The 9,029-nt window shown below is 55.0% G+C and overlaps 1 protein-coding gene across 1 annotated transcript; it reads right to left on the bottom strand.

The window, feature by feature from the left end:
• Positions 1-2,627: 2,627 nt before the first annotated feature.
• On the bottom strand, positions 2,628-8,613 carry LOC105189434 (uncharacterized). Its single transcript, XM_025298401.1, has 3 exons — positions 8,191-8,613; positions 7,901-8,059; positions 2,628-4,490 (listed from the first exon to the last, which is right to left on the bottom strand). The coding sequence occupies exons 1-3, from the start codon at positions 8,611-8,613 to the stop codon at positions 2,628-2,630; spliced, it is 2,445 nt and encodes an 814-aa protein (XP_025154186.1).
• Positions 8,614-9,029: the final 416 nt, after the last annotated feature.

Here is a 9,029-nt window from a genome sequence, read left to right as displayed (position 1 = left end):
ATCTTTTACGCTTAGGATTCTCAAAATATATCCACTTTTCATCGCCAGTCACAATTCGATGGAGAAATGACTTTCTTTTGTACTTGGCGAGTAGCATTTCGCAAGTGGTTTTTCGGATTTCCTGTTGTCTTTCATTCAGTTCATGTGGAACCCATTTTCCCATCTTTTGGATCTTTCTCATGGCTTTTAAACGTATGGAGACGGCTTCTCGTGTCACATTTAATTGATCCGCGAGTTGTTGCGTTTGAGCGTCATCCTCATCCAACAATGCTTGCAATTCGCTATCTTCAAACTCTTTTTCGATAGTCTTCTACGTTCTTCGTTTCTCACGTCAAAATCGCCACGTTTGAATTTTTTAAACCACTCAAAGCACTGTGATTTACCAAGATCATGCTCACCGTAAGCTTCGACAAGCATTTGATGCGATTCTGCAGCAGTTTTCTTCAAATGGCAACAGAAAATCAATGCTGTCCGCAAATCGCAGTTTCCAGGCACAAAATTCGACATGTTCAACGCTATTACAAACAATGCTGTTGTATGAAACTTGTATTGTTGTGAGTTGAAAATCTTTATCAGATGTCAACTGCGACGCGATTTTCGCTCGCCGTCGGCAAACTGCCGTCGGTCCGCGCGCCTCGGCCAACCCAGCTCTCACGAAATAGGTTGGGCGCCAGGTGCAACGGGCTGCACCGCTCACCAACGCTACGCTACACGCCACCAAAGGGCCGAGACACGCGAAGTCGACGGGACCGGTAGCTCTTCGATATTTAAGTCGGTAGACGGGAAGGGTTCGTCGGAAGTCGGGAGCGACCGGGAAAACACACGAACAACGAGGCGCATTTCGAATATCTTCAGTTTTATTATTTCGGGAATCGGGACGGTCCGACCCCTCGATACGGTACATTCAGTCTGGCTCTCGCGGATTCGAGACTTTGCGCTACGCCGATAACCTTAACGAGACTCTTGACGTTCACGACACCGAACAATAACGCAGGTGGAAGGTCTTACAGAATCGGGAACCTCCCGGCGACGTGGTCCTCCGCTTTCCTCCTTCGCTCGCTCGCTCGCTCGCTCGCTGCCACTGACGTTCCCTTCTAGGGCGAGGGGTACGTCCGAATTCCTCCACTCGCCAATGCCAACCTTCACCAATCTCCTTTTCTTCGATAGTCGTGATCCCTCCGGTAATACTCGGAAGCAGGTCGGCGATATTAGAGAGCGCGACAATGGGAGTCTCTTCTTTTTATTTTCTTCTCCCGACAGGCTTTCTTGCCCGTTTGTGTTGTCTCGTGCTACCCGTCTTTCCCCGTTCCTCGGTAAATCTCCCTGTACGGGAATCCTTCCGCGGATCTTTGTTTTTCGATCCGCGGGACGGGTGCTCGGTCTCACTCTCTTGCTCGTTCTCTCTCTCTCTCTCTTGCTCACACTCGCCCGGTCTCCGTGTTTAGGCTGGCTTTGTCTAGCCGGCGTTCACGCGCCAAGCACGGGAACGCCGACCGTTCGGCGCGATATCCTTGCAGGCCTGTGGACAACGGAAGCGGCCGCGAGAACCTTTCACAACGATACGGAACCGATAATAGTATTGCAAAAAGATTGCGTTCACCTGGGGTGGCGGTCCAGCTGAGAGCGTCGTCCTCTTCCCTCCTCCACCTGTCCCTTAGGTCCTGATGGGCGGCGCGGGAGGTCCAGGGGCACAGAGCTTGGGGACGCGGGACTGTTCCACCTGCACGCCTCGATTGCTGACACTAATTATTACGGGGGGGAGTGCAAGGCGACACCCCCCCCCCGAAAGTCTCGCCTAAGGGCCGAAAGGTCGGCCTGGGACGGGCGCCTTTCCGGCTGCCACGTCACACAACAAATGGAAATGGCGCCAATGACGCGGTTTGACGGTAACTACATTGACAGCTAGGGCTATCTATGGGCAAATTCCGGTTTCATATTTACAGACCTGGTACTTGTTCTATCCGGAATAAATCTCGTATATGTCGCTACTTTCCCCGCTGATGCAAGCAACTCAGGTAATCCGCCCGCCATGCCTGCCAAAAATGTTCGGTCATACGCCGAACTACCTGCCACCTCGCGAGTCGATTCTCGTAAATGTCGAGCGTCGATGGCTCGAGGGGCACCGTTAACACACCCCCGACAAGAAAATGCGCGGGCGTCAATACGGTTAAATCATCGGCTGAGTCGCTCAAGGGAGCAATCGGGATAGAATTGAGGCACGCCTCGATTCTACATAAAACGGTGGACAGTTCCTCAAACGAGAGGGTGTGTCCCGCGACCACTCGGCGCAAATGGTGCTTCGTGGAGCGGACTCCGGCCTCCCATAATCCTCCGAAATGGGGGGCCGAAGGCGGCATGAAGTGCCACGTAACCTGATCAGAGGCGAAGCGATTTCGTAACGTGGGATCTTCCAACGTGGCGCGATACGCGTCGGACAACTCGCAATCCGCTCCAACAAAATTCGTGCCGTTGTCTGAATATACGTCACGCGGTAATCCCCGACGGGAGAAGGCGTCAAGGAATGATTGGGTTGAATAGCCGCTCACCAATTCAAGATGGATGGCTTTGGTGGCCAGACACACGAACAAAGCAATGTAGGCCTTGATGGTCTTAATTCCACGGCCGACCTATGCACGAACCAGCATTGGACCGGTGTAATCAATGCTACAGTGGACAAAGCATCGGGTCGAAGCGGTGACGCGGGGGAAAGGAAGGCTCCCCATCAACTGCTGAGGAGTGTTGGCTCTCTCCCGAGCGCAGCGGACACCATTACAAATAACTGCGCGGACAGAGCTCCGAGCTCTCATTATCCAAAACTCCTGACGTAGAGTGGCAAGAGTAAGAGATGGCCCAGCGTGAAGCATTCGCAAGTATACACCGACAATGATCGACTTGACTAACGCATGAGAAGCTAATATCACTAGATGCTTTTGATTGAATGGAAGATTAGATGTCTCCTGCCGGCCGCCGATTAGCAACAAGCCATCGGAGTCGAGGAAAGGCCTTAACGACAGTAGTGATGATTTGGGCGATAGCGGCTTAGAACGAGATAGCGCCTGTATCTCATCCGAAAACAGTTCTCGTTGAATTCGACAAAGCCAGTAAACGCGGGCTTGTTGGACTTCCGGGGCAGTCACGAATGCCCCAGTCAGTAATTTCGATTTGAATACACGAGCGAGACAATTATGATAAAAGCGCATCACGTAGGCGGTGACGCGAAGAAGTTTCGTCCACGACGAAAAGCGGGACTCAAGATCCCATTTGGGCGTCGAAGTTGAAACATGCGAGGCGACCCGCACTTGCTCCAGATCCTCGTCGCGCGCATGGATTGAATGTTCTGGGAGCGGCCAGCTTTCTTCTGACTGCTTGAGCCAAGATGGACCGTCCCACCAGAGTCTAAGATTGCCGAGCTCGTCGCCAAATACACCGCGCGACGCCCAGTCCATCGGATTGGCGTGCGTCGGCACGTGTCGCCAGGCAGCGAGAGGAGTCCGGGCTTGAATTTCCGCTACTCGATTGGCGATGAAACTCTTCCACGTTGAAGGCTGCTTATTGAGCCATGCTGATATAACCGTCGAGTCGGTCCGACAGAAACACGGAAGGTCCGTGAGCGCAAAGGTTTCTTGAACAAAATTCAGTAATCGCGAGAGTAGCAGGGCGGCGCAAAGCTCGAGCCGAGGAATGCTCAAGGTGGCCACCGGGGCAACTCTCGATTTGACCGTCAGTAAAGCCACATTGACAGTGCCGGAACGAGATACAGTTTGCAGGTAGACTACCGTGGCGAACACGACGGCGTCGGAAAAGCCATGGTATTCAATTAGAACGTCGTCGGCTTGCTGCCCGGTCCATCTAGGAACCCGAAGGCCGTTTAGACGTGGAAGGGATCGATAAAGTTTCTCCCAATGTCGAAAAGAATCGTACGGAAGCGAATCGTCCCATACGACCTTCAATCGCCATAGAGTTTGAATGAACACTTTGGCGCAAATAGTGACAAGCATTACCCATCCCAGTGGGTCGAACAGCCTCGAAATAAACGAAAGGATGGAGCGCTTGGTGCGAGGTACCGAACTAGGAGAGCTCAAATGAAACACGAACGCGTCGGAAACTGGATTCCATGCGACTCCCAAAATGTTGACGCGGTCATCAAGCCCGAAAGATTTGGAAGCGATGAACCCCTCGCTTGAATGATTCGCAGCGATCATCATCGAGACGTCATTGCCAGCCCACTTGTGCAGCTGGAATCCACCTTTGTGAAGTAATCGTTCCAGTTGAAGGCGGGCTTCTTGAAGAATGGCAACATCAGATGCACCGAAAAACACGTCGTCGATGTAGATATTGTCCTTTAAAATAGTGGACGCGAGAGGAAATGGCGAGCTTTCATCCGCTACCAGCTGTTGTAAAACTCGAAGAGCAAGAAACGGAGCGGATGCGATCCCATATGTTACGGTAAGTAGCTGATAAGCCCTCGGTTGTTCCGATGCATCGGCGCTCTAGATGCGCTGATAGTCTATGTCTCGTTTGTCAATGGATATTTGCCTATACATCTGTTTAATGTCAGCGGCTAAGACAAATTTATGCTGCCTCAAACGCAGCATGACTGCAGGCAATTCCGTCTGAAGCTTCGGCCCAATAAGCTGATGGTCATTCAATGATGTGCCGTTCGAAGAAACGCTCGAAGTGTTGAACACTACGCGAAGACGAGTTGTCACACTGGAAGCACGAATGACGGGATGGTAAGGAATGAAGATGACCTGGTCTCCTAACTGATAATCTCTCCCCGCTTCCCGCATATGAGCCTGTTCTTCGTAATCGCGAAGGAATTCCACATACTCAACCTTGTGGTCCGGGTGAGCGTGAAAACGACGATGGAGGCTGTGCAGCAGGCTCTCCGGCCTAGCACGCGATTCGCCAATGCGAATTGGAGGTCCCTCTCAGAAGGGAATCCGTACGATATAGCGACCGCTTTCATTGCGAGAGTGAGAAGTTCAAAAATACTCCTCGCATTTTTCGTCCTCCAAACTGAGGATTGATTTTGTGGGAACTTCTTCCAGTTCCCAAAATCGTCGGAGTTCGCTATCGAGCGAAACAGACTCCGTACAATGGAGTGTGTTTATACGAAGGGATGGCGATCCAGTCCTCGGACCGCGGAACGAAACAAACGCGCCAGACGACGAAGAAACAACGGAGCCGCTTAACGAACCCGAGAGCACCCATCCGAAAACGGTGCTCTGAGCAGTGAGCGCCTCATACGTTCTCCGGCGGATGCCCGAGAGCAGAAGGTTGCCGTATACATCCGCGCCGATAATTAGCCCTATCGGCTCGAAGCTGCAGGGATCGGGGTCGGCATGTGGCAGATCCGGAAGATGATCGAGAGCGGCGCTAACGGTGACCCGAGGGGGAACATACGCGGTGAGAGTCTTTAAGACAATCGCGGTTGTCGGAAACTCGGGGGAGCATGCATCGCGAGGCATGATAATGATGCGAATCGCCCGCTGCGAAGAGCCTGTGCGCACGCAATCACCTCCCGAAATTTCAATGAGCAGTCACACTCGCTTCTTCTGCGGCGGTTGCCACTTTGTCGTGGTGCAGAAGCTTAATGGCCACAATGATCCAAGGTGATGGACTCAACTTGGAATCTTAGGATTCCAAGTTCGAGGGTGAACCGAAGAGAGTGGTTACTAATTCCCGGCGGCGACACCGGAGGAGAGGAAGGCGGCAAAGGAGATAGAGGACAAGGAGCCAGCTCCCCCGGACAGGAAGGATAAGGTGAGGAGGGTGGAGACTGCAAAAACTCCATCCCCAACAACTGTAGTAGGGGGGTCGGAGGACGCGCCATCCTCGGCCCCCTTGTAGGCTTCCCCGCCTCATACTCTCGAGAGGAGGGGGAGGCAGAGGTAGGGACCCCCCAGATAGGAACCTCCGAGGAAGCACCCAAAGAAGCATTAGAGCAGACTGCCACCACGGAGGCACCCGATATGGAAGCCGCCACCACGGCCAAAGTTCCCCCAGAGGAGGACTTTGCAGTTCCTGCAAAGTCAGAAAGAGGGGGCGTTCGTATGTGGCTGTCGACTGTGAGCCCATCATTGTGATGGGGGTATATCTCCCCCACCACAGGAATAGAGAAGGCCTAGGCGAGCTTGCTCGTATTGTGAGGATCCTGGACAGGGTCGGGATGTGGTACGGCAGTGCCACCCCCGACCTGTAGTCGTCGCCGGGGACTTTAACGCCCACTCGGATGAGTGGGGCTGCAGTCCCCGGCAAAGGGACTCTCGGGGCAAGGCCGTGGCCGATTGGGTGGCGGGATTGGGCCTCGTGTTAATGAATACGGGGTCCACCAGCATCTATGTGCGGCCGGGGGGAGGAGGCGAGTCGGTCATAGACCTAACGTGGGCCTCTCCCTCGGCTGGTCGGGAATTCCGGGAGTGGGTGGTGGGGCAGGAGAGAGAGTTGCTGTCGGACCACCGATACGTGACGTGGGCTCTACGACTTCCCACCACTCACCAGAGGCTGGAACGCCGCCCGGGGGAGGGGGACTTTCCCCTCCCCAAAAGATAGGCCCTCGGTCGACTTGATGCGGATAGGTTTCAGGCGGCTATCCTCACGGCGACCTGGCACCACGATCAGAGGCCAGGTACACGGGACCCTCCGCCCCCTCTTGACGGGGCTAAGGAGGTGGTTGTAACGCCGCGACCTCTTCCCGGGCGCGCGTCGTCCTCGCTCTCTCGCGAGGGCTGCTTGCGAGCGCTCGCCGGTTCGCCGGCGTTGGGCGAGCTGGCTCGGACGCGCGTCCTCCTCGCGTCGTTTCGTTCGTTTGTTCGGGTTGATCGGTGCACCCCGTCGTCGGTGATCGCCCGTGCGTGCGTGACGACGGTGGAGACTGGCGGGAGAGGAAGGTTCTCTTCATGGAAGTAATCACGATCTTTTCAGTAATGCTAGTTGACTGACTATCGTTTATTCTTTTTTTTTGTACACTTACTCCTAAATCAGACTTGTGGCAAACACGGACTTAATTGTCGAAATTCTACTCGCCGGCAACGAAGGCGTCGTCGGACTGAGAGAAACTGGACGGCACACTTAGCCTAGCGGTATTACGGACCGACTTATAGTCGGGAACAGCACAGAAACTTAACTTTATTGAAATTCTGCTCGTCGGTGACGAAGACGTCGTCGGGTTGAGAGAATCTGGACGGCACACTTAGCCTAGCGGTAATACGGACCGATTGATAGATGGTGACAGAACAGCAACTTGGTCGTCGGAATTTCTCCTGGTCGGGGACGAAGATGTCGTTGTCTCGGGACTTACCGAACCGACTGGCGTGCTTGTCTCTATGGATTCCTCCTGGATGTTTCTTCCTTGGTCGCTGTTCTCGATGATCCTGGTCGATGCTGCTTCTTAATTCTCTCGGTGATACTGGTCGAAGACGACAAAACTCTCTTGGTGTTGCTGGTCGAAGACGGCTAGCCGCAATCTCTCGATTTCGGCGAGAGCGCGGAATTTATACCTAATCTTTCGTAATCGGGGGGTTCGACTCATCCCCCAGATTCCGCGTACCGTTTGGGGGGGATCTTCCCGAGCGCCTACGGCCGGCTCTTCGGGCCGCTTCGGCGCTTGCCGCTGACCGGATCGTCGGGCTAATCGAGGGGGGTCGCGGCGCGGTTCCTCAGTCGACGACTGCTCGACGGTCGCCGACCCGTTAGTAACGGAAGAGAATCCGTCATCAGATTCTCCTCCATTACACTACCCCCCTCCTTGTTGCTAGTGATGGAGGTGTCCTCCTCACGGGTGGAACCTTGCGCTCCGTAAGATTCCATCCCGTTGGTACCATAAGTTCCAACGGCCGCCCGTTGTCGTCAGGCGGTAGCGGCGCGAGATTACCACCGAAAAGTACGGTATGCTTACCGTTTCGCCGTTCGGCAGCCCGATGTCCACTGGTGGAGGTGGCTCTGGCCCGAACACGGGTGGTGGAGTCGGCGGCAGTGACGGCGGTACCTCCCTCGGTGGTTCTGGCCCTTGGCTCGCTGGTGATGGCGGTGGTCCGGCGTTTGGCTCCGGCGTCCGCTGCAGTATTACGCGTACTGCGTAATCGGCGTGGTGATTTCGCGGACCCGGGAGCCGGTTCGCGTCGTCTTCTCTTCCGCTGGTGGCGTGCGTTCGGTGACGGTGGCAGGAGTCGGTGGTCGTTCTCTCACCTCTTCGGTTGGCCCCTCGATGGTGGTGGCCATCAGACCCTTTGGGGCCGGTCTGATCGGCTGCTTGACCGGACGGCGAAAGGGCCCTCGCCTGGGGTGAGGAGGTGGTGGTGCCATCAGGCCTGCCCACTTCCGGCGGATTACATGGTCTGACCGCTGCAGGCGGCCGCTGGTGTTCGCGGCCGGCTTCCTTGTGCCTCGGTCGGCGAGCCCCACGACCTCCGGTGGCGCCTGCTTGGTGGGCCGCAGTGAATCTTGTAGGTTCGGCAGCGACGTCGACGCTTCCTCCTCGACGGGCTCCGGCCGTTTTCCTCTCGCCATCGCTTCGGGGATCTGGCTCAGCCGATCCCAGACGTGTCTCGCATCCTCCTCGGTAGCTACAAGTATTTCGTACAGCTCGGTCTCGTAGTCGCCGAGTTCCATGTTGCCGAGATTTTGCCAGATTCGGCTATCGCCGATTCTTTTATAGTGTTATTCCCGTTGGTGTGGTCTCGGAGATTTCGGGTGTCGTCGCGCGATTGGCCCCTGCTATCACGTTCGGAAACCATGATCCTCGCCGGGGCTATTGTTCGGCCTCGTGTGTCGCTCGTAAATCTCGCACGTGTATCCGTCGGTGCCATTTCCCCTGCGTATCTTGTAAATCGACGATTACCGGCGCGATTATCTTCCGAACGATCATCAGGCCCTTATATTTCGGCGCGAGCTTTGCGTTGAATGCCCTTGCTTTATCGGATTGCGGGTGTTCTTTCTTTCAGACAGTGTCACCCAGCTGGGGTCGTCATGCCCTCCTCCTTAAATTGTAATGCGGCTCTTGCCGCTGGAAGGCTTGAGCCAAATTG

Source organism: Harpegnathos saltator, unplaced genomic scaffold, assembly GCF_003227715.2.
Source record: "Harpegnathos saltator strain DR-91 unplaced genomic scaffold, Hsal_v8.6 scaffold217, whole genome shotgun sequence".
Lineage (NCBI taxonomy): Eukaryota > Metazoa > Arthropoda > Insecta > Hymenoptera > Formicidae > Harpegnathos > Harpegnathos saltator.
Note: the sequence above shows the minus strand (reverse complement) of the source record. Positions and strands in the feature narration are given on the sequence as shown.

Excerpts from the sequence above, each read along its gene's own strand:
- LOC105189434 (XM_025298401.1), bottom strand. The coding sequence starts at position 8,613 with ATGGAACTCGGCGACTACGAGACCGAGCTGTACGAAATACTTGTAGCT. Across the intron at positions 8,060-8,190 it reads TCGAGGGGCCAACCGAAGAG|CGGACGCCGGAGCCAAACGC; the intron begins GTGAGAGAACGA and ends GTAATACTGCAG. Across the intron at positions 4,491-7,900 it reads GGCTGCCGAACGGCGAAACG|AGCGCCGATGCATCGGAACA; the intron begins GTAAGCATACCG and ends CAGCGCATCTAG.